General features: G+C 42.9%; 1 protein-coding gene and 1 long non-coding RNA gene across 3 annotated transcripts; both read right to left on the bottom strand.

Moving 5' to 3' along the window:
- Positions 1–6,671: 6,671 nt before the first annotated feature.
- Positions 6,672–18,382, bottom strand: LOC106586298 (uncharacterized). Its single transcript, XM_082969276.1, has 7 exons — positions 18,110–18,382; positions 17,373–17,924; positions 16,716–16,977; positions 16,237–16,369; positions 15,933–16,038; positions 15,546–15,781; positions 6,672–7,361 (listed from the first exon to the last, which is right to left on the bottom strand). Exons 1-7 carry the CDS (start codon positions 18,248–18,250, stop codon positions 7,178–7,180), a joined length of 1,614 nt encoding a protein of 537 aa, XP_082825402.1. The 5' UTR covers positions 18,251–18,382; the 3' UTR covers positions 6,672–7,177.
- A 1,573-nt stretch (positions 18,383–19,955) lies between these two features.
- LOC145861470 (uncharacterized) lies at positions 19,956–26,401 on the bottom strand. Of its 2 annotated transcripts, XR_014381291.1 has the most exons (4): positions 26,219–26,397; positions 25,521–25,637; positions 24,230–25,185; positions 19,956–23,920 (listed from the first exon to the last, which is right to left on the bottom strand). It is a non-coding gene; the product is annotated as an uncharacterized LOC145861470 (long non-coding RNA). The 2 variants fall into 2 exon arrangements; XR_014381285.1 differs by having other exon boundaries at positions 24,230–25,637; positions 26,219–26,401.

Below are 26,401 nucleotides of genomic sequence, written 5' to 3' on the forward strand. Positions count from 1 at the left end.
CCCAGGGTCCCTGCTCATCTGCGTGAACGTGCCTTAGGCATGCTGCAAGGAGGCATGAGGACTGCAGATGTGGCCAGGGCAATAAATTGCAATGTCCGTACTGTGAGACGCCTAAGACAGCGCAACAGGGAGACAGGACGGACAGCTGATCATACTCGCAGTGGCAGACCACGTGTAACAACACCTGCACAGGATCGGTACATGCAAACATCACACCTGCGGGACAGGTACAGGATGGCAACAACAACTGCCCGAGTTACACCAGGAACGCAAAATCCCTCTATCAGTGCTCAGACTGTCCGCAATAGGCTGTGAGAGGCTGGACTGAGGGCTTGAAGGCCTGTTGTAAGGCAGGTCCTCACCAGACATCACCGGCAACAGCGTCGCCTATGGGCACAAACCCACCGTCGCTGGACCAGACAAGACTGCCAAAAAGTGCTCTTCATTGACGAGTCGTGATTTTGTCTCACCAGGGGTGATGGTCAGATTCACGTTTATCGTCGAAGGAATGAGCGTTACACCGAGGCCTGTACTCTGGAGCGGGATCAATTTGGAGGTGGACGGTCCGTCGTGGTCTGGGGCGGTATGTCACAGCATCATATGACTGAGCTTGTTGTCATTGCAGGCAGTCTCAACGCTGTGTATTACAGGGAAGACATCCTCCTCCCTCATGTGGTACACTTCCTGCAGGCTCATCCTGACATGACCCTCCAGCGTGACAATGCCACCAGCCATACTGCTCGTTCTGTGCATTATTTCCTACAAGACAGGAATATCAGTGTTGTGCCATGGTTAGCAAAGAGCCCGGATCTCAATCCCATTGAGCACGTCTGGGACCTGTTGGATCGGAGGGTGAGAGCTAGGGCCATTCCCCCCCAGAAATGTCCGGGAACTTGCAGGTGCCTTGGTGGAAGAGTGGGGTAACATCTCACAGCAAGAACTGGCAAATCTGGTGCAGTCCATGACGAGGAGATGCACTGCAGTACTTAATGCAGTTGGTGGCCACACCAGATACTGACTGTTACTTTTGATCTTGACCCCCCCTTTGTTCAGGGACACATTATTCCATTTCCATTATTCCATTTCTGTTAGTCACATTTCTGTGGAACTGGTTCAGTTTATGTCTCAGTTGTTGAATCTTATGTTCATACAAATATTTACACATGTTAAGTTTGCTGAAAATAAACGCAGTTGACAATAAGAGGACGTTTCTTTTTTTGCTGAGTTTATATATATATACCGTATACAGTTGAAGTCGGAAGTTTACATACACCTTAGCCAAATACATTTAAACTCAGTTTTTCACAATTCCTGAAATTTAATCCTAGTAAAAATCCCATCTTAGGTTAGTTAGGATCACCACTTTATGTTAAGAATGTGAAATGTCAGAATAATAGAAGAGAGATTGATTTATTTCAGCTTGTATTTCTTTCTTCACATTCCCAGTGGGTCAGAAGTGTACATACACTCAATTAGTATTTGGTAGCATTGCCTTTAAATTGTTTAATTTGGGTCAAACGTTTCGGGTAGCCTTCCACAAGTTTCCCACAATTAGTTTGGTGAATTTTGGCCCATTCCTCCTGACAGAGCTGGTGTAACTGAGTCAGGTTTGTAGGCCTCGTTGCTCGCTCACGCTTTTTCAGTTCTGCCCTATAGGATTGAGGTCAGGGCTTTGTGATGGCCATTCCAACACCTTGACTTTGTTGCCCTTAAACCATTTTGTGTGTGTGTTTTGGAGTGTCAGTGTAGTATGTGTAAGTGTATGGTTAGAGTCCAGTGAGTGTATATCGAGCCTATGGAAGAGAGTCAGTGCAGAAAATAAGAACAAATATGAATAAAATAAAGGGGTCAATGCAAATAGTCCGGGTAACCATTTGATTAACTGTTCAGCAGTGCTATGGCTTAGGGGTAGAAGCTGTTAAGGAGCCTTTTGGCATTCCGGGACCGCTTGCTGTGCAGTAGCAGAGAGAACAGTCTATGACTTAGGTGGCTGGAGCCTTTGACAATTTTTAAGGCCTTCCTCTGACACTGCCTGGTATAGAGCTTGAAGAATATTGAAACGAATAATGGGCAAATGTTGCACAATCCAGGTGTGGAAAGCTCTTAGAGACTTTACCCAGAAAGACTCACAGCTGTAATCGCTGCCAAAGGTGCTTGTACAAAGTATTGACTCAAGGGTGTGAATACTTATGTAAATGAGATATTTCAGTATTAAATGTTCAATACATTTGCAAACATTTCTTAATATATGTTTTCACTTTTTCATTATGGTGTACTGTGTGTAGCTGGGTGAGAGAAAAACATATTTAATCAATTTTGAATTCAGACTGTAACACAACGAAATGTGGAATAAGTCAAGGTGTATGAATACTTTCTGAAGGCACTGTAGACAAGGATGGGGGCTTGGGGTTTTGATGGGAAAGGTCTAGGCTTTACAGGGAAGGACCATGGTTAGCAGGGTTGGCCTTCATTCCATTTCAACTCAATTAACTCTGAAAATGTAGTCAAATGCAGTTCATGAGTTCACTCAGTTCAGGAAACAACAATATCATTGAATTGGATTTTCTACGTTTTCAAATGTCCAATTGCTACATTTGCTGAGCTGAGCCAGACTGGAATGGAATCAGAGTTTTGCAGGCAGATCACCCGTGATACAAGCCAGTATTCGACATCCATCCATGGCTGAGGATGTCAGGATATGACGTGGAAACCGGCCACCAGGGGCAACAGTGAGCGCTGTTACCTTTAAGTAAGTTTTGGTTTTTCTAGGACATTGTGGATGTGGATAAGCATCTGCCTCTGACTCCAAAGGTTTCATGGTTGAATCCAGCGATAGAGTGTCAATTTTGATAGTTTTGTTATAAGCCTATCCCAAACCTTAACCATTTGGAGTTAATGCTTAACCTTAAGATTTCTGAGTTAATGCCTAAACTTAACCCTAACCTTAAAATCCGGAGTTAATCCCTACATTTAACCTTAAACACTTTGAGATTTAACGTTTGGAACAACTTTGAAATTTGACGTTTGAGAAACATGGATGAACGTCTAACTCTGATGTGAGACTGAGACCTTGCAGAAATGTTGACATTTGCTGATAGATTTGTGGATCCAGGATCACATGTTGGGATGTGGCTCCCTCTAGTGGTACTTTTCCATATAGACTTACCCACACTCCAGGGTTTCGACCAGGGTTTTATGTTGATGTCAGCTCTAAAGACTTATGGTGACGACATCAACAATCTCTGCATCATTCAAGTCTGTTGCTTTGTGAGAAGGTGTTAAAGTTCACAGATAGCCATTGTTATGTAAAAAACAGCTGAAAAGAACACAGAGCATTGCCTTGGCCCCAAATGAGAGCAGGGATCCATGGGTAAAATACTGGGGTAAATCCTGTATGTAAATGCACCATTAGAAGCTGGATGTAGAAACTAATGGTATAAACTCTGGGTGGTCGTGGTTGTGAGGCACCATCTTTTACTTGAGCATTATTTAGGTCACTGTAAACAAGGGCAACAAAGCCCAAATCCTGTGATAATCAAACAAAACAGAAAATACAACAACCACTGTTGTAATGTGTGGCGGAAAGAAGCATACATTATTTTTGTCCCCACTAGTGACTACCCTTTTCCACTTGTGCTCTAACTAGCTATCCCCCTTTCCCTTTCTTTAAATATTCTCATGAATGGATTTCACATGAATTCTTGGTTATTCCCATCTATGCAAATGGTATGTCTGGCATCTAGTGGTGTTTTGCAGTATGACTGGAGTCCTGTCTATCTCTAACATGCTGACCAGACCAGTTGCAAAATAAATGAACACATACATGTTATTCAATCATTGCACGTGCCCAAGCATCTGCTTAGCCAGGTGCTAAAATAGAACTTGGTTCTATTTGTGACACTGGATGCGCTTCAAGTCCTGTATCTTCCATCTCCTCATTTGTTTTTAGGAGCATATATCAAATCAAATTTCAAATCAAATTTATTTATAAAGCCCTTCTTACATCAGCTGATATCTCAAAGCGCTGTACAGAAACCCAGCCTAAAACCCCAAACAGCAAACAATGCAGGTGTAGAAGTACGGTGGCTAGGAACAACTCCCTAGAAAGGCCAGAACCTAGGAAGAAACCTAGAGAGGAACCAGGCTATGAGGGGTGGCCAGTCCTCTTCTGGCTGTGCCGGGTGGAGATTATAACAGAACATGGCCAAGATGTTCAAAGATGACCAGCAGGGTCAAATAATAATAATCACAGTGGTTGTCGAGGGTGCAACAGGTCAGAACCTCAGGAGTAAATGTCAGTTGGCTTTTCATAGCCGATCATTCAGAGTATCTCTACCGCTCCTGCTGTCTCTGGAGATTTGAAAACAGCAGGTCTGGGACAGGTAGCACGTCCGGTGAACAGATCAGGGTTCCATAGCCGCAGGCAGAACAGTTGAAACTGGAGCAGCAGCACAGCCAGGTGGACTGGGGACAGCAAGGAGTCATCAGGCAAGGTAGTCCTGAGGCATGGTCCTAGGGCTCAGGTCCTCCGAGAGAGAGAGAAAGAGAGAGAGAAAGAGAAAGAGAGAGAGAAAAAGAGAGAGAGAAAGAGAGAGAGAGAGAAAGAGAGAGAGAAAGAGAGAGAGAAAGAGAGAGAGAGAAAGAGAGAGAGAGAAAGAGAGAAAGAGAGAAAGAGGGAGAAAGAGAGAGAGCGAAAGAGAGAAAGAGAGAGAGAAAGAGAGAGAGAGAGAGAGAAAGAAAGAGAAAGAAAGAGAGAGAGAGAGAAAGAAAGAATTAGAGAGAGCATACTTAAATTCACACAGGACACCGGATAAGACAGGAGAAATACTCCAGATATAACAGACTGACCCTAGCTCCCCGACACATAAACTACTGCAGCATAAATACTGGAGGCTGAGACAGGAGAGGTCGGGAGACACTGTGGCCCCATCCGACGATACCCCCGGACAGGGCCAAACAGGCAGGATATAACCCTACCCACTTTGCCAAAGCACAGCCCCCACACCACTAGAGGGATTACTTCAACCACCAACTTACCATCCTGAGACAGGGCCGAGTATAGCCCACAAAGATCTCCCCACGGCACAACCCAAGGGGGGCACCAACCCAGACAGGAGGATCACGTCAGTGACTCAACCCACTCAAGTGACGCACCCCTCCTCGAGACGGCATGGAAGAGCACCAGTAAGCAAATTGATATAAAACATCCCCACTAAATGTTTTTAAATGCTCACGAATTTCTACAAAATGAGCACAAATTTATATTAAACATGGCTACAAATTATGAAACGAGCTCACGAATTGTAAAACGTCCACGTACTGTAATATACATCCACTATACTTTTAGTTTTGGATGTTATGATGATATTCCCTGGAGGTCGGGGCCCACAGGGCAGGTGCCCTGCGTGCCCATTCGGTAATCTGGCCCTGATCATGAAATTAAACTACAGGTATTGTTGTTACACATCCTCACACTGTCTTGGAGGATAAAACTGAGACTGTAGCCAGCTTCCATTTTACCTAATTTTATTGTCCAAAGAATGTTCTCATAGTCCAGAAGCATTGGATGAAAATCCACAATGTTGGTGCCATACAGGAGCACTGACCAATCTGCCTCCAAAAGAGGACTGCTGGTTTTGAGGATGGTGTGGAGGTCAGTGGTTGATGATCTGAGCACCCCCTGAGATGGTGAGTATGGTTTCAGTAGACCACTATTGAGCTGGTAGATCAGATAGGAGCTTCGAGGAAAGGTCATTTAGTGCTTTGAATGTGGTTCATATTGCCTTATAGTGAATTCAGGACTTGGACAGGGAGTCGATGCAGCTTAAAGATGCATTTACATGGGGGTTTGGATGATAGTGTCAAATTTCTTAGAATGAGCGAAAATATTAGAGTTTGGGGACTGGAGGGGATAATAGTCCAGTTGGGAAATGTGCAAATATTTAGATACAAACATATAGTCAAGTTGGGGATTATTCAGATATTCCTGTTGAAAAAGAGAAAAGACAGAAAGATATAATCTTACAGTATATTAAATTCATCCCATTGGGCCAAAACTGGTTGAATAAACGTTGTTTCCACCTCATTTCAACAACAACAAAAAAATCTATGTGATGACGGTGAATCAATGTGGAAAACACAATTGGATTTTTTTCACCCAACTTTTAACCAACATTTTTGGTTAATTTCACATTGGTTGATTTCCCAAATTTAAATCAAAACTAGACATTGAACTGATGTCTGTGCCCAGTGGGATTGGAGTTCTGTAATCATATCAGCTCATTTGTCATACTTCTTCTAATCATCCAGAGAGAATGTACCTTTCTTTGAGGTTAACCTTTGAGATGACCTCCCTCAAGGATTCTCGCTCTTTCCTCGGAGCGAATTTGTCCCACATTTTAGCAAAGTCGCCATTGGGGGCCACGTTTCTCAAGATATTGCGACCATGATGCCTGTGGACAAAGATATTAATATCATCTTAAACGTGCAACATATCAAATAATTTCTCCTGTCTGTGATTAAAAACAGTACTCAAACGATGGCAACCTGAGAAAAAAATATCCCATCAAAATAAGACATACATTAGGTCGAATTTGCAAGAGGGTCGAGTGCCGTGCGTCCTGCGAAACACCACCCAACCAAGCCGTACTACTTCTTGACACAAAGCCCGCTTAACCTGGAAGCCAGCTGCACCAATGTGTCGGAGAAAACACCATACACCTGGCGACCGTGTCAGCGTGCATTGGTCACCACAGGAGGTCGCTAGTTGGCGATGGGAGAAGAACATCCTTTGGCTTCGGCTAAGCTTTTGGCTTTTTAACTTTCAAACCCACATGAGTGCCTGGACTTGGATTTTCCTATGCCACGTAGCACTTATTTGCGTTTATAATTTTTCCTATTTGTTTTCAATTACTATTCCCCTCCAAGAGAACCTGTGGTTGTTTTGGAATACCTAAAATCCGCAATTCAATCCATGACACCCTTTAGCATAGATGCTGTAGACAGCCGACAATGTGGCTTTTAAAGGCAATTTCAATTTGTATTCGTGGTAAACGCTGCAGATGTCGACTCAAGAGTAAATTACCTTTACAAGCTGCATTGTCGGCGATCTAGTGCTATAGCGAGCCATGGATTGAATCACGGCCTAAATTAAGGCCGGCCATTATGTTTAAGCAAGCTACTTTACAGGAGGAACATCCCACCTGACTTCCTGTGCAGGGTCCACAGCCAGTTTACTGACTGCAATCAAGAAACGGTCAGTGAGGTCTTTCTTCCCCGACAGGAGACGAGCCATCCCCATGACCTCAGCCAGTCTCTCCAGGTGCTGAGCAGTGCAGCTCCTCACCGCAGCGTTACGGTGGCTGAGGAAGGAAAAACAGAGCACATCAGTTACATGTCATAGAGATACATGAGTTAGGAGACGAATGATAATGGATTGTATTGATGAAGTCTCATCGATGGATCAAAATGTTCAGTAAGACTTTATATTAAAGTCCCTTAATATACCATTTATAAACTGTTTGTGAAGAGTTCAATTACCATTTATTAATCATTATTCCTACATTTGTAAATGTCAATGACAAATCTATAAATAGTTATTTACACATTTATAAACGCTATTTTAAATGATTTGTTCATGATTTATCAGATAATTAATAAGGTATTTGATCATAGTGCCTTGTATATGATTTCATAATGTTAACCTCTCTGGGCTAGGCGGGACGAATTCGTCCCACCTACGCAACAGCCAGTTGAATCCCGTGGCGTGATTTTCAAATACCTTAGAAATGCTATTACTTCAATTTCTCAAACATATGACTATTTTACAGCATTTTAAAGACAAGACTCTCGTTAATCTAACCACACTGTCCGATTTCAAAAAGGCTTTACAACGAAAGCAAAACATTAGATTATGTCAGCAGAGTACCCAGCCAGAAATAATCAGACACCCATTTTTCAAGCTAGCATATAATGTCACATAAACCCAGAAGACAGCTAAATGCAGCACTAACCTTTGATGATCTTCATCAGATGACACACCTAGGACATTATGTTATACAATACATGCATGTTTTGTTCAATCAAGTTCATATTTATATCAAAAACCAGCTTTTTACATTAGCATGTGACGTTCAGAACTAGCATACTAATTCCCCGCAAACTTCCGGGGAATTTACTAACAATTTACTAAATTACTCACGATAAACGTTCACAAAAAACATAACAATTATTTTAAGAATTATAGATACAGAACTCCTTTGTGCAATCGAGGTGTCCGATTTTAAAATAGCTTTTCGGTGAAAGCACATTTTGCAATATTCTCAGTAGATAGCCCAGCCATCACGGCTAGCCATTTAGACACCGACCAAGTTTAGCCCTGACCAAAGTCAGATTTACTATTACAAAAGTTTGATTACCTTTGTTGTCTTCGTCAGAATGCATTCCCAGGACTGCTACTTCAATAACAAATGTTGGTTTGGTCCAAAATAATCCATCGTTATATCCAAACAGCGGCGTTTTGTTCGTGCGTTCCAGACACTATCCGAAATGGTAAATCAGGGTTACGAGCATGGCGCAATTCGTGACAAAAAAATTCGAAATATTCCATTACCGTACTTCGAAGCATGTCAACCGCTGTTTAAAATCCATTTTTATGCCATTTTTCTCGTAAAAAAGCGATAATATTCCGACCGGGAATCTCCGTTTAGGTAAACAGAGGAAAGAAAACAAAGCTTTCGGTCGACACGGGCACGAGCCTGAGTCTCACAGTACTGTAACCAGCCACTACCCAAACGCGCTACTTTTTTTCAGCCAGAGCCTGCAAAGCCACGATTCAGCTTTTTGCCGCCTTCTGAGAGACCATGTGAGCCGTAGGAAGTGTCACGTAACAGCAGAGATCCTTTGTAATGGATAGAGATGGCAAAGAAGGCCAAGAAATGGTCAGACAGGGTACTTCCTGTACAGAATCTTCTCAGGTTTTGACCTGCAAATTTGAGTTCTGTTATACTCACAGAGACCATTCAAACAGTTTTAGAAACTTTGGAGTGTTTTCTATCCAAAGCCAATAATTATATGCATATTCTAGTTACTGGGCAGGAGTAGTAACCAGATTAAATCGGGTACGTTTTTTATCCAGCCGTGTCAATACTGCCCCCTAGCCCTTCTTGCTAGTCAATGTCAACTCATTGCCTATAAATAAATATACATATTTATAAATGTATTTATATTCCAGCCCAGGCGCAATTTCGATTTTGGTCACTAGATGGCAGCAGTGTCAGTGCAAAGTCTTAGACTGAACAATGAACCATTGTATATCTGTTCAAAATGTTGTATCAAGACTGCCCAAATGTGCCTAATTGGTTTATCAATACATTGTGCACTCTTCTCAAACAAATTGATTGATATTCTTTCACTGTAATACCTACTGTAAATTGGACAGTGCAGTTAAATTAACAAGAATTTAAGCTTTCTGCCCATATCTGTCCTGGGAAATGTTTTTGTTACTTACAACCTCATGCTAATCACATTTGCCTACATTAGCTCAACCGTCCCGCGGGGGGGGACACTGATCCCGTAGAGGTTTAATATCATAATGTTTCTTAAGACCTGCCTAAATGAAAACATGTGAAAATTTGTGATGGTGTATATTAAATTGATTGACTTTGTAGTGTGGTAGTATTTGATATATAACTATTTATACATTAAAATGTTTATCTTTTACGCTATAAAGATACTTAAAATATGCAAGCAAGCATTAGGCAATGAGTTGACATTGACTAGCAAGAATTGGACTGAGAGTGGAAAGGTATTTAACATTATGAAATCATATACAAGGCATTAACAAACATTACAATGCAATACCTTATGCATGATCAGAGAGGGAGAGAAGTCATAGCCTGAAAGGCCATGGCCCAAGCGTCGCTGGGGTGGAGAGAGAGAGAGCGTATCTCACTAGCGCAGGTCAGGAACAAAGAAAAAGAGAGAGACAATGAATCTAAGACTCTTAAAAGCCTCTGAGTTGTTAAAATAAAACAATGTGAGTTGTTAACCAATATGCTACTATAAAAGTGAACTTCCAATCAGATATCAGACCTACAGATGTAAACACAACTGAAACTCTGCTACCCAGAGTGGTAACGAGAGGGTTGGCGAGATAATTGAAATTATAAACCGGGTGGTTCGAGCCCTGAATGCTGATTGGCTGAAAGCTGTGGCGTATAACCTACCATTTGGTTTTGAAATATTGAAACCAAACCATATGATTTGAATGAAGTATTTAAGTAAACAACAGGAAAAGGTGACTGTAAGAAGCACTCATAATTTCAAATAGGCTACATGTCGTATTAACCAGCAAAAAACACTAAATAGGTCAGGAGTCAGACATGTAGCCTAATATGAAATGTATTTGTAGTAGAATTAAAATGGTTATTCCATCAAACTTCAAATTATTAGAATAGTACACAACGCAGAACAGAACAACCAGGTTCAGGGCCAAAGCCCGCGAACAGGAATATTCCAAGTTCAGACAGAAGGGGGAGTCAGATCACTTTGATCGCCAGGAACTTTACTTTTGGTGTCCATTTTTAATTGTTGCGCTACTGGTGCTGCCTGTTGATGTTAGGTGGGCAGTTACAGTAGCTGAATGATGTTAACATCTTCGGGTTTTGTTTCATTAAATATATTTTATTTCATCTGGGTGCTTGCTTCACCTACTAACACCCTGGTACTATCCGTAGCTGCCGTTCTCCTCAGACCGAGAAAACACTGAGAAAGGTGTGTCTTGCTGTAGATATTGTTATAAGGGAATGTGAGACTTTAGAAACATGTAACTTTCAGAGTTTTATTGTTGTTATTAATATAGTTTACAGAGTGCTAAAAGTGCTGCTGTTGCTAGCTAGCATGCCTTTCTGTGATGCAGACGGTTAGCTGAGCTGGTGCGGGCGTTGCATTATGGGAGATGTAGTTTGGTCCTCTAAGGTCTGAATGGGATAGAGGCGATTTCACGTTGTAACTTGTTTGTGCTGCAGTGTTTTTTGTAAATTAGTTGTTTTATTTTGGTACTGTCAACACTATGGCGCACACGCACAGCCAGTTTGGGTTCCGTGTAAGCTCAGCATTTACGCAACATTTTGTTGTATTAAATCGTTATAGTCTATAAATTGCACATACATGCTGATTGACTTACTTAGAATTAAATACAAATTAAATTAAAAATGCCTCATTAGGCTCAGTCTACAGTGCCTTTGAATTTATTTTTAGAAACATGAGTTTGGCCAGAGTCTGTAGCTTCAGGCTCATGTGATTGTGCCTGGAGAGCAGGCCAGCCGCAGAGAATACGCTCTCAGCTCTTGCAGAGCCACTTGGGATGCTAAACACCGTTTGGGCCACTAATGCCAGGCTGGGCAGGGATGCATAGTTATTTTTATTTTGTTCTGTAGGTAGGCCTAAAGGATTTTGGTTGAAATATCTCTATGAAAACAGAATGCTCCTTGAAAGACGTAATAGAGTTAACATGCCCTCAATGATGGCCTAATGTATAGATAATAGAAGGAAAATTAACTGAACTTTTTAGAGATTATTTTTTGTTCATAAATAATGTGCTAAAATGACACACTTAGCTAGCTACCCACCTCGTTCCTTTCTGTTAGCATGTACACGTAGTAAGTACATGCTTTCGGGATACCTGTCTTTTCATTCTTTAGTTGTGGACACTACATAACCACACTCCCTCTCTTGCTCTTGGTCCTCATCTTTGTAAGTCACCTTGATTTTTCACCTGTGTGTTTTATCAGCTTCTTTATGAAGATATTTAGAATATTAGATGACAGTAGCTAAAGCAAGGTGCTATAGCAGCACACAAGTAGACTACAAATGCATGCTGGGCCGGGCATGCCTTGAGCTTGTAAAATGAGTGCTACTGGAGCACTACTGGAGCGAAATTGAAGGGGGCGAGAAAGCCGAAGCCCCAGCCTCTGGGAAACTTGCTCCACGATCCAGTCAAATAGGGCAAGCTCCACTCCTCACTCTGCTCACATACTCTGGCATGGCCACACCCTAAGTGGGACTGACTGTGCAGCTATCTGTATCTCAGTCAGGCTTATCGCTTTGGAGCCTATTTGTGCTCTGTTCTAACAAATCTCGCTGCGCATCATGTAGAAATGACCTAGTCTGATCATGCTCTTTTTCAAATGCTTGAAGTTCTGCTTCCAATTGCTCTATGTTGCACTCGGATTTCCTCTGGGAAGTTCATCAGTAGTTTGTTGTGTTGCTATTCGTTTTTCCCCGAGTAAAAGCGCAGCAAGCTTTAGAATGAACATTCTCTTGTATTTTTTCTTATGCTTGTCAATAGACTGAGTATACAAAACATTAAGAACACCTTCTCTTTCCATGACAGACTGACCAGGTGAACCCAATTATTGATGTCACTTGTTAAATCCAATCAAATGTATTTATATAGCCCTTCTTACATCAGCTGATATCTCAAAGTGCTGTACAGAAACCCAGCCTAAAACCCCAAACAGCAAGCAATGCAGGTGTAGAAGCATGGTGGCTAGGAAAAACTCCCTAGAAAGGCCAAAACCTAGGAAGAAACCTAGAGAGGAACCAGGCTATGAGGGGTGGCCAGTCCTCTTCTGGCTGTGCCGGGTGGAGATTATAACAGCACATGGCTTAGATGTTCAAATGTTCATAAATCCACTTCAATCAGTATAAATGAAAGGGAGGTGACAGGTTTAATAAGGATTTTTAAGTTTTGAGACAATATGGACATGGATTGTGTATGTGTGCCATTCAGAGGGTGAATGGGCAAGACAATATTTAAGTGCCTTTGAACGGGGGGCTAGGGTCATTCTGTTATATCCGGTGTAATTCTCCTGTCTTTTCTGGTGTCCTGTGTGATGTTAAATATGCTCCCTCTAATTCTCTCATCTTTCTCTCTCTCTCCCCTCTCGGAGGACCTGAGCCCTAGGACCATGCCTCAGGACCATCTGGCCTGACGACTCCTGAATGTCCCCGTCCCTAGTCCATCTGGTCGTGCTGCTGACCCCGTTTCTGCTGTTCTGTCTGCGGCCATAGAACCCTGACATGTTCACCAGACCCCCCCCGCACCCCCTATGTTTGGTATACTCAGTGTATATTGCCAGTACTAAAGAATTTCATCCCTATTCGAATCAAATGTGAGAACATTCTTGCCTTTTTTGATCAAATCATTAATACGAGTCGATTACCATAATTCAAAAATGTAGATTGCTTGCATATTCGCCATCACATAGGCCACATGTTCGTTATATATGTTAATTTTACCTTTTTTTAACTAGTCAGTTAAGTCAGTTAAGAACAAATTCTTATTTTAAATGATGGCCTAGGAACAGTGGGTTAACTACCTTGTTCAGGGGCAGAACAACAGATTTTTACCTTGTCAGCTCGGGGATTCGATCTTGCAATCTTTCAGTTACAAGTCCAAACCGCTAACCACTAGGCTACCTGCTGCCCCAATAGAATAATAGAATAGAATAAACTCAAATTTAGTCCAAAGTATCTGTAAGATATATCACATCGGGGTCACCATTTACTGTAGTGTCGAATTACAGGAAATTAACTTTAATATGCACATGTTTCTCTCCGCAGTCAAGCCATAATTGTTGGGAACCCGCTTGGTGGGGGGGCCTCCCAACCAAATCTCCCCAAGAGGCTAAAGAGGCTCTGGAGCATCACTTTCATATAAAGTGTAAACAAATGTTCTCGTGTAGAGATGATACACATCCACTGCAAATTAGGTCCGGGACGATACCAGTATCCAAAACACGAAGTGGATAAAAGTTCTTTAGGAAAACAGACGTAATGTTGGAAACAAATATCATTATGTTGTCATCCTGAGTAATATTTATTTATTTTCCAAGCTGTATCAGACAATATTTTACATACAGCAGGTTTTTAAAGGACCAAAGAGTGAGATCTGCTATGCGTTTTCATTTTTGCCATTGAAAATATATTGCAATACTGGTATTGTCCTGGCCCTAATACAAATTTTCAATCTGTCACTGGCCCAGGCGGTTGTTCCTACGTGCTTCAAGACCGCAACCATTGTGCCAGTGCCGCAGCAGTCGACCGCATCAAGCCCGAATGACCTCCGACCTGTTGCACTCACCCCCACGATCATGAAGTGCTTCGAAAGACTGGTTTTGGCCTACCTTAAGTCCTGCCTCCCTCCAACACTGGATCCCCACCAGTTTGCCTACCGACCGAACAGGTCTGCAGAGGACGCCATCTTCACAGCTTTACACTCTTCCATGACAAAACCAACACCTATGTGAGAATGCTGTTCATAGACTTTAGCTCAGCATTCAATACGGTCATTCCCTCTAGGCTGGTCACCAAACTCCATGACCTAGGGATCAGCCCCTCTCTCTGTAACTGGACTTTGGACTTCCTGACCAACAGACCCCAGTCTGTCAGGTTAGACGACTTCACCACCTCAACCCTGAACCTGAACACTGGTGTGCCGAGCCTCTTCCTGTACTCCCTCTACGACTGAGTTTCTGTACACGGTATCAACACCATCGTCAAGTTCGCAGACGAAACCACGGTGGTAGGTCTGATCAGTGACAATGACGAGTCAGCCTACAGGGAGGAGGTCAAGCACCTGGCTGCATGGTGCGCTGACAACAACCTGGCCCTCAATGCAAAGAAAACCAAGGAGCTCATAGTGGATTAACAGGAAGTCTAAAAGCCGCAGCCACGCCCCAGTTCTCATTGATGGCACTGAAGTGGAGCGTGTGCCCAGCTTCAAATTCCTGGGTGTCTACATCTCCGATGACCTCTCCTGGACCCGCAACACCTCAACCCTAGTCAAGAAGGCGCAGCAGCGCCTGTACTTTTTGAGGAGGCTGAAGAAGGCCTGCCTGTCTCCCAAGATCCTGGTGAACTTTTACCACTGCACGGTCGAGAGCAATCTGACTAACTGCGCCACAGTGTGGTTTGGCGGGTGCTCCGTGGCTGACCGGAAGGCCCTGCAACGGGTGGTGAAAACCACCCACCACATCACTGGTGCCCAGCTCTCTGCCATCGGAGACCTCCAGCGCATCAGGGACCCTTCACATTGCTGCTCTCCCTGCATTTCAGTTGCATGCCTCCTTGCACTTTCAATTTGCCTTCATTGCACATTTAGACTTGCCATTTGCCTTCATTGCACATTTATACATCCCACTTAATAACGTACTTAGTTATTTTACTTTTTACTACATTTTCTGCACTCTTTTATTTGCACTTCTGGTCAGATACTAACTGCATTTCGTTGTACTTGTACTTGTTCAATGACAATAAAGTTGAATCTAATCTAATGAGTGGTATACTTAAGCGAGCAGTGACCATTTTGCACCAGAAAGTTCACTACATATCAATTATCTATTGCATTGTCACATCAGGTCCGTTTGGAGTGAATCCTAACTTCCATTCGAGTCAACCTTTCAATGTGAGACAAAGTGAACATTTGTGGAGGTCCGGATCTACCCCTTAGTGAGTGTTAATTGACCCCTCTCCCTCTTTACCTCAGCCCACCGACCAGCAGGGCATTCATGACACGGGTAGGGGTGCAGCTCTGCACCATGTGACCCAGGGCAAAGTTGGCGGCCTGCCGGATGAAGTTGTTGGCCTCGCTGGCTTTGTGCAGCAGCACGCGTGCCGTCCCCTCCACCTCACTGTCCATGGCCCTCTGGAGGTGAACGTACATGTCACCCAGTGTGGCCATGGCAGCACAGGACACTGCAGAGCGCAGGTTCTTCACCTGAATCATAATAACACGCACAGGACCAGCTATTAATGTTGAGCAGTACAACCCACGAACATCAGAAACATGACACAATAATTTGGCTTGTTCTCCAAATGTAGCAGATTTGTGCAGATGAATGAATAGGGCAGTGAATGAATAGAGCTACCTCATTTATAATGGCAAGGCAGATATCATGGAGTTTAGGCATCAGTATGTCCATGTGGTTCTGAGCCATCACACGGAGAGAGGTCAAGCCCTCGATCTTCTTCTCCCTGCAAGTCAGTGAAAGAAACGTAAGCAATTTCCACAACATTTTCCAAAAACGTTATAAAGATGTTCATCAATTAGGACTCTGGTCTCTTAATTTCAGAAGTTTCTACGCTCTGTAGCTCAAATCTACATTTCCAAGGACACTACACTGTGCTTCCTTTAGCCTAGCTCCATTGGTCTTGTCTACAGTGAATGCTCACCAGTCATCAGAGGCAGAGTGGAGCAGCTTGAAGGTCTTAGTCAGGGCCTGCTCTGGGTTGGACAGGGGCTGCAATCTGGCCTGGTCCTGACTTTTCTTTATTTGGCCCTTTGGCTCACTGGCTGCCTTCTTGTCTATGGGTTGACAGCAGACATCTATCTCTCTGTGAACTGTATGTATGTATTTATGCATTTACTCATTTCCATATCTGTTTGTAGCTTTTAACACTAGAACATCTTAGTTCATTATGATATCATTTTAAATTTAGCACACATTTTTTGGTGCTCACCCTGCTCAGAAGCAGGGTCTAATTCGCCTTGAGCAAAGGTTATCTCACTGTGCAACAGGCAAAGCAAGTGTGGAAAAATGTCTTAGCATTGGGCTAAAGCCATTTGTGTCCCTTCCCTTCCTACTATCAGTCTACCTAGCTTCATCTCCCTGTCTAATTTAAATTAGTGTGAGTACATGAGAGGGACTGACCTGAGCCGGTGTCAGCCTTTTGCAGGCTAAGGAACCTTGTAGGCTGAGGCAGTTTGCTCCTGGGCTTGGTAGGGGGGGGAGCAGGCCTGGGTGGGCTGTCACGCGACTTTACCGGGGTCCCAACATCCAAGTAGTCATGGAGCTCCGCAGGGGTGTTCATATCCACTGAGCTCAGGCTTCCCAGAGAGCTGGTGGCTATTTCCCCCATGGACATGGCCGAGCCCAAACTTCTCCTGCCCATGGCCTTCACCTCATGTACCACCTTTGGCGTAGACCAGAAAAGAATGCTCCCATCATAGAAATGCATATAGAACTAGTATATACATAAACTAATACACAGAGATCCTGTATTCTAGGATCTATTCTATCATGCCGTCAAAGAGAGTATCCTTTCTAACCTGTACCCCCGCACACTGTACCCCCTCAACTAACCTGTACCCCCGCACACTGACTCGGTACCGATACCCCCTGTATATAGCCTCGTTATTGTTATGTCATTGTGTTACTTTTATTATTATTATTATTATTGTTTACATTAGTTTATTTGTTAAATATTTTCCTAACTCTTCTTGAACTGCACTGTTGGTTTCACAGTATGGTCTACACTTGTGTTTTCACAAATTTTCACATTTACAATAAATTGAAAGTCCATCCTACCTTCCAGGCCTCCTCCTTCAGGTGAGCCTCGATGTCCCTCACCTCCTCCATCAGGTCAATGGGTCCGTTGTTGTCAGCACAGCCCTGGTCCAACTGGACTTTCAGGGCTTTGACTCCCCGCCTGCCCTTCTTCTTCTTGCCCCTCTTGGAGGGAGCTCCAGTGGGAGGGACGGGAACAGGCCGCACGCTACTGCTGCTGAATGACTTATTTACCTGGATGGACTCCAGAGAGTGAGATCCGGGTCCAACTTCGGCTCCGTCCACCCCCACTACGTTCTTCAGTGGGGCCAGAGCTATGTGTTCAAGCCTTCGTGGCAAAGGCCTCGGTGGAGCTTTCGGCCGCGGAATGCACTGAATAGAGGGGACGAAGTGGTGCGCGAAGGTGCTGCCAACCCCGATGAGAGCAGTCCGGACATAATTCTCATGGATAGCACTTATCTTTCTTTGCTTTCCTTCCATGGCCTCTCTCTCAGCTCTCTGCATCTGCAGAAGTCTGGCATCACTGATGAAGCCCCGATGGCCCTCTGGGATTGGGTAGCTCTCCTGATAGCCCTGGATCACAATGGTATAGTATGAAATGAATAGCAGAAGTGAAGTAGTCAAAATAGTTTCTACAGTGTGTCATATAAAGCTTTTAAGCTAAAGATGTTATGGATGTAGGCCTACTGTATGTCTATGAAACCACAAAATAAACAGTGATATTTTTGAAAAACGTTTGAAATACTGATGAGCCTTACAAAACTTGAAAACCTGTCCTGGTCATCCTGTTGGTTTAAAGCCATGTTTTGCTTCCTCAAGTTTTCGATGACGCTCCTCATCTGAGAGTTCTCCTTCTGGAGTTTGTCAAACTCACTTGATTTTCTTCCTCGATAAGCCATTGATAATAAATGTTAACACTCTCAAAATAAGAACTTAACCTATCTCTGTGAGAGAACTATCATGAAATGTTGCTTGTCAGATGGAACCAGCAATGATATCATGGCAAGGATTCCGTTACATTGTGATGTCATAATGGGGTCTGTTGACAGCACAGAGCACATCAGCACATGGTGAACATTCATGAAAGCTTTTTGATTCCCATATAAAATCATAAATGTGTGATGAATTTGTAAATATATATATATATATATATAAACTCAGCAAAAAATAAACGTCCCTTTTTTTAGGACACTGTCTTCCACAGATAATTCGTAAAAATCCATGTAACTTCACAGATCTTCATTGTAAAGGGTTTAAACACTGTTTCCCATGCTTGTTCAATGAACCATAAACAATTATTGAACATGCACCTGTGGAACAGTCATTAAGACACTAACAGCTTACAGACGGTAGGCAATTAAGGTCACAGTTATGAAAACTTAGGACACCAAACAGGCCTTTCTACTGACTCTGAAAAACACCAAAAGAAAGATGCCCAGGGTCCCTGCTCATCTGCGTGAACGTGCCTTAGGCATGCTGCAAGGAGGCATGAGGACTGCAGATGTGGCCAGGGCAATAAATTGCAATGTCCGTACTGTGAGACGCCTAAGACAGCGCAACAGGGAGACAGGACGGACAGCTGATCATTCTCGCAGTGGCAGACCACGTGTAACAACACCTGCACAGGATCGGTACATGCAAACATCACACCTGCGGGACAGGTACAGGATGGCAACAACAACTGCCCGAGTTACACCAGGAACACACAATCCCTCTATCAGTGCTCAGACTGTCCGCAATAGGCTGTGAGAGGCTGGACTGAGGGCTTGAAGGCCTGTTGTAAGGCAGGTCCTCACCAGACATCACCGGCAACAGCGTCGCCTATGGGCACAAACCCACCGTCGCTGGTCCAGACAGGACTGCCAAAAAGTGCTCTTCATTGATGAGTCGTGATTTTGTCTCACCAGGGGTGATGGTCAGATTCACGTTTATCGTCGAAGGAATGAGCGTTACACCGAGGCCTGTACTCTGGAGCGGGATCAATTTGGAGGTGGACGGTCCGTCGTGGTCTGGGGCGGTGTGTCACAGCATCATATGACTGAGCTTGTTGTCATTGCAGGCAGTCTCAACGCTGTGTATTACAGGGAAGACATCCTCCTCCCTCATGTGGTACACTTCCTGCAGGCTCATCCTGACATGACCCTCCAGCATGACAATGCCACCAGCCATACTGCTCGTTCTGTGCATTATTTCCTACAAGACAGGAATATCAGTGTTCTGCCATGGTTAGCAAAGAGCCCGGATCTCAATCCCATTGAGCACGTCTGGGACCTGTTGGATCGGAGTGTGAGAGCTAGGGCCAATCCCCCCAGAAATGTCCGGGAACTATGCGAAGGAGATGTGTTGCACTGCATGAGGCAAATGGTGGTCACACTAGATACTGACTGGTGTTCTGACCCATGCCCCTACCTTTTTTAAGGTATCTGTGACCAACAGATGCATATCTGTATTCCCAGTCATGGGAAATCCATAGATTGGGGCATAATACATTTATTTCAATTGACTGATTTGCTCAACTGTATTTCAGTAAAATCTTAAAAATTGTTGCATGTTACGTTTATATTTTTGGTCAGTGAATTATATATATTGTATATACACACATACTCACACATCAATTATGTTTTTATTAGGAAAAGTGACAATAACATTTACTTCCATTGTGTGTTTTTTTCTAAAATAATTTCCTGTCTCTGTTTTTCTCTTTCCAGCTGAGTATACTTTTGGTTGATGAACCTCAGGTTTGAGGTCAATTCCATTTAAATTCCAGTCAATTCAGGAAGTACCTTGAAATTCCAATTCCAATGAGGAACATGTGTCATTTGAATCTGGTTTAGTTTCTGAATTGACTGGCATTGAAATGGAATTAACCACAACCCGTGATGACGAATGATAAAATAATACATGCTGTATCTAAAAAAAAACACTAGAGGGCAACATTGCCTGGCATGTCTTGCAATGAGAATGGGGTTAGCGTTACGATATGGAATAGCATGAATACAATAATGAGGGAGTCCGTGTACAGCACTTTAAAATGAAAGTGAATGTGATCTCTAAAGCAAACGGGATATTGTTTGAAGAGATTCCATTGGGTATGATGTTCATGGATGTCACGCAAGGATGCTGAGTTGAGCTGAAAAATCGAAAGTGAAACTATCAGAGATACACTGTCAAAACATTGGAGGTAGAACGGGTAGGTTAATTACCTGAAAAAGGTAGAAACAATGTAAAAATATTTTTGCAACGTATCCACAGCCAGTCAGTTGCACAACATTGGGATCTATAAGGCATAGATTTTTGTTTTTCTACAGCGGTAACTATACAGTACTGGATTTATTGTTGTTACTATCTAACTTACATGTATGTTTTGCTTTCTCTCTCAGTCCTGTCAAATTACCACTGTACAGATGTATTGGTGATCAGGGCAGGGGCGAAAATCTGATATCAACTTTGGAGGGGACAATTACATTACATTTTCTCAAGAGCAATTCCTGAGGGGGACACCAAAAGTAGTGCTGTAACACATAGCCTACATTGTAATATGGTAAATGTATATTGAGGAACCAAAGAAATAAGGTGTTTGCCGTACTCCTAACTACCGGTACCCAAAACTACACAATCACCAGTCACCAGTTTAAGTTGAGAGTGGGGGTATCCATGGCATTTTCCAATTATGTTCCTATTTTACAAGTCAAAAAGATTGAGAACCTTTCATAATGTTGCCAAACAAAGACTCAACAAACTTACCTGAGACTCCCTGTCTCTGCCAGTCTGTCCCTGCATATCTGTCCCCAACTCTGCTGTCTGTGTGCCATCTGTTGCCTGCTCTGCCTAATGACATCATTGTGAAACATTTCCATTAGAATTTTATTTCTTTCTTATGAACATTTTATCAACTAGTCTTTGAGATATTAGGCTACTAGGGTTCTTACTATGCGTTTTGGTGTATTGAAAAATACTCTGATGTCTGTCTTTTATTTTTCTGCCATTTTTCTACCTGGCTGGCTGGCTACACACACAGTGTGTAGGTTATTTACAGTAGGAGATGGCCTTCTATCATCTTCAATCATTCTATTTGGGCTTCGATCTAAAAGGTAGCTAGCAAATGTGAAACGGATTAAAATGACAAGAGTTGACAGCTGTATGAGTTCACCATTTACACAACATATGCTGCAACCTTTTGTAATTTTAATAGTTTGTTTCATATTGGCTGGATTCCAACAATAGCTGAATTTGCAAAGCTAGCGAGCACCAATTCAGTTTCAGTGGTGTTTGCTATAATCTTTGCTACCCGGGTTAAATAAAGGTGAAATAAAAGAAAGAAATAAAAGTTCCCTTGCGACAATTTAGCTTTTGCAACGAGACCATTAAATATATTTAAGACAATGGTAGAAGAGAGTGTAGTTCTGTTCAGTTTGGACTTCAGTTTATCGCTAACCTTATCACAGGGACTTTGAAGCACTAACTTACATCATCTGCATGCTGATTCCATCTTTGACGACGCCACATAAATGGAATAGGTACTAGCTAGCTTAATAGTTAATATTTGCGCGCTAGCTCTGCATATTCAGCTAGTGTGTGTGTGCGCGATTGACAGGATGAACCTCACGGCAGTTACGTGCAAACTAAGGAACTGGCAGTGGATCAAACCATTGTAAGGCAAAGGGCGGGGGGGGGTCGCAATCTTTTGAAACTTAAAAACGCGCTATTAAGTGTCTATAATCAGCACAATTGCTTTCATTGCGTATTATTAATAATATTTAAATTACATAGTTATGTTTCAGTGATATATTGGGGGGGACAAATCATATTTTTCCCAGGATGGGGGGGTCATGTCCCCCCCGTCCCCCCCGGGATTTCCGCCCCCTGGATCAGGGTTGACTTTAATTCAGTTAGTTCAGTAAAATGAAAAGTCTTCATAATAAATGATGGGAGATTTGAATTCAATTATTCACTGAATTGACCCCAGCCCTGGTGGTGACTATACAAAATACTCTTTATAGAGGGAGAAGATGGAGTTTAGTTCAGTCGAAAAGGTAGAGGTTTGTGTTGTTCAATGGCACCTTGTATACATTACGACATCATACTTTGTACTCAATCAGTAACTGAGAATATCTGTGTTGTAGTTCACGTTTAAATAACATTTCTGATTGAGCCGACATATGCAGCGTGTACCGTGAATGCAGTACCTTTGTCAATCGCCCTATAAAGTGAATCTTCGGCGCTTCAGATTGAATTTAGATTTAGTCAATAATCTTTTGGGGGGGAATAAATCATGGAAACATACTTTGAGTAAATAATAATTTGAGTGGTTAGATTTTAGAAAAGAAAACCTCTCTATATCTATGTCTTCAATATGTTTTTTCATCAATACATTATTGATGTGTGTGTACAACACATATAGCCTAACCCGGTACATATGGAACGCCGTTTGGGTCTTGGCGTGTCAAAAAGATACACGTCAAATAACATTATTTGACGTGTCAAATAAGCTTCTTGACCAATCAGGACCTGAATAATGACTCCATGTCACATAATAATTTAACATGTTCATAAATTGTTTCCGTACTTATTACACATTGATTACACTCTCTTATTACACATTGATTACACCAGCTCTTTGGCATCACCTCAACTCGCCGTGTTTGGAGGAGGAGGAATGCTGCCTATGACCCCAAGAACACCATCCCCACCGTCAAACATGGAGGTGGAAACATTATGCTTTGGGGGTGTTTTTCTGCTAAGGTGACTGGACAACTTCACCGCATCAAAGGGACGATGGACGGGGCCATGTACCGTCAAATCTTGGGTGAGAACCTCCATCCCTCAGCCAGGGCATTGAAAATGGGTCGTGGATGGGTATTCCAGGATGACAATGACCCAAAACACATGGCCAAGGCAACAAAGGAGTGGCTCAAGAAGAAGCACATTAAGGTCCTGGAGTGGCCTAGCCAGTCTCCAAACCTTAATCCCATAGAAAATCTGTGGAGGGAGCTGAAGGTTCGAGTTGCCAAACGTCAGCCTCGAAACCTTAATGACTTGGAGAAGATCTGCAAAGAGGACTGGGACAAAATCCCTCCTGAGATGTGTGCAAACCTGGTGGCCAACTACAAGAAACGTCTGACCTCTGTGATTGCCAACAAGGTTTTTGCCACCAAGTACTAAGTCATGTTTTGCAGAGGGGTCAAATACTTATTTCCCTCATTAAAATGCAAATCATTTTATAAAATGCGTTTATAACAGAACATGGCCAAAATGTTCATAGATGACCAGCAGGGTCAAATAATAATAATCACAGTGGTTGTCGAGGGTGCAACAGGTCAGCACCTCAGGAGAAAGTGTCAGTTGGCTTTTCATAGCCGATCATTCAGAGTATCTCTACCGCTCCAGCTGTCTCTAGAGAGTTGAAAACAGCAAGTCTGGGACAAGGAGCACATCCGGTGAACAGGTCAGGGTTCCATAGCCGTAGGCAGAACAGTTGAAACTGGAGCAGCAGCACAGCCAGGTGCACTGGGGACAGCAAGGAGTCATCAGGCCAGGTAGTCCTGAGGCATGGTCCTAGGGCTCAGGTCCTCCGAGAGAGAGACAGAAAGAAAGAGAGAAAGAAAGAGAGAAGTAGAGAGAGCATACTTAAATTCACACAGGACACTGGATAAGACAGGAGAAATACTCCAGATATAACAGACTGACCCTAGCCCCCCCGACACATAAACTACTGCAGCATAAATACTGGAGTCTGAGACAAGAGAGGTCGGGAGACACTGTGGCCCCACTCCGATGATAACACCGGACAGGGCCAAACAGGCAGGATATAACCCTACCCACTTTGCCAAAGCACAGCCCCCACACCACTAGAGGGATATCTTCAACCACCAACTTACCATCATGAGACAGGGCCGAGTATAGCCCACAAAGATCTCCGCCACGGCACAACCCAAGGGGGGGGGCGCCAACCCAGACAGGAAGATCAAGTGACGCACTCAAGTGCGTCACTCAAGTGACGCACCCCTCCTAGGGACGGCATGGAAGAGCACCAGTAAGCAAATTGATATAAAACATCCCCACAATTTTTTTTTAAATGCTCACGACTTTCTACCAAATGAGCACAAATTTATATAAAACATGGCTACAAATTATGAAACGAGCTCACAAATTGTAAAATATCCACGTACTGTAATATACATCCACTATACTTTTAGTTTTGGATGATATGATGATATTCCCTGGAGGTCGGGGCCCACAGGGCAGGTGCCCTGCGTGCCCATTCGGTAATCTGGCCCTGATCATCAAGTTAAACCACAGGTATTGTTGTTACACATCCTCACACTGTCTTGGAGGATAAAACTGAGACTGTAGCCAGCTTCCATTTTACCTAATTTTATTGTCCAAAGAATGTTCTCATAGTCCAGAAGTATTGGATGAAAATCCACAATGTTGGTGCCATACAGGAGCACTGACCAATCTGCCTCCAAAAGAGGACTGCTGGTTTTGAGGATAAGTGGAGGTCAGTGGTTGATGATCTGAGCACCACCTGAGATGGTGAGTATGGTTTCAGTAGACCACTATTGAGCTGGTAGATCAGATAGGAGCTTCGAGGAAAGGTCATTTAGTGCTTTGAATATGGTTGGTATTGCCTTGTAGTGGATTCAGGACTTGGACAAGGAGTCAATGCAGCTTAAAAATGCATTTACATGGAGGTTTGGATGATAGTGTCAAATTTCTTAGAATGAACGAAAATATTGGAGTTTGGGGACTGGAGGGGATAATAGTCAAGTTGCGAAATGTGCAAATATTTAGATACAAATATATAGTCAAGTTGGGGATTATTCAGATATTCCTGTTGAAAAAGAGAAAAGACAGAAAGGTATAATCTTACAGTATATTAAATTCATCCCATTGGGCCAAAACTGGTTGAATAAACGTTATTTCCACCTCTTTCCAACAACAACAAAAAAGCTATGTGACGACGGTGAATCAATGTGGAACACACAATTGGATTTTTTTCACGCAACTTTTAACCAACAATTTTGGTTGTTTTCACATTTTGGTTCATTTCCCAAGTTTAAATCAAAACTAGACATTGAACTGATGACTGTGCCCAGTGGGATTGGATTTCTGTAATCATATCAGCTCATTTGTCATACTTCTTCTAATCATCCAGAGAGAATGTACCTTTCTTTGAGGTTAACCTTTGAGATGACCTCCCTCAAGGATTCTCGCTCTTTCCTTGGAGCGAATTTGTCCCACATTTTAGTGGCCACGTTTCTCAAGATATTGCGACCATGATGCCTGCTGAGAACAAAGATATTAATATCATCTTAAACGTGCAACATATCAAATCATATCTGCTGTCTGTGATTAAAAACAGTAATCAATTGATGGCAACCTGAGAAACAATATCCCATCAAAATAAGACATACATTAGGTAGAATTTGCAAGAGGGTCGGTTTGAGTAATGCACTGCATTACCTGATCTACAAATCATCTCAACTATCTAACAACTGGGTTTTAACCGTTCATTATTATGAAAATCTTAGCGGATTTTCCTATGCCACGTAGCACTTATTTGTGTTTAGAATACTATTCCCCTCCAAGAGAACCTGTGGTTGTTTTGGAATACCTAAAATCCGCAATTCAATCCATGACACCCTTTTAGCATAGATGCTGTAGACAGCCGACAATGTGGCTTTTAAAGGCAATTTCAATTTGCATTTGTGGTAAACGCTGCAGATGTCAACTCAAGAGTAAATTACCTTTAAAAACTGCATTGTCGGCGATCTAGTGCTATAGGGAGCCATGGTTGAATCACGGCCTAAGTTAAGGCCGGCCATTATGTTTAAGCAAGCTACTTTACAGGAGGAAAATCCCACCTGACTTCCTGTGCAGGGTCCACAGCCAGTTTACTGACGGCAATCAAGAAACGGTCAGTGAGGTCTTTCTTCCCCGACAGGAGACGAGCCATCCCCATGACCTCAGCCAGTCTCTCCAGGTACTGAGCAGTGCAGCTCCTCACCGCAGCGTTACGGTGGCTGAGGAAGGAAAAACAGAGCACA

Source organism: Salmo salar, chromosome 02 (genome assembly GCF_965601325.2).
Source record: "Salmo salar chromosome 02, fSalSal1, whole genome shotgun sequence".
Taxonomy (NCBI): Eukaryota; Metazoa; Chordata; class Actinopteri; order Salmoniformes; family Salmonidae; genus Salmo; species Salmo salar.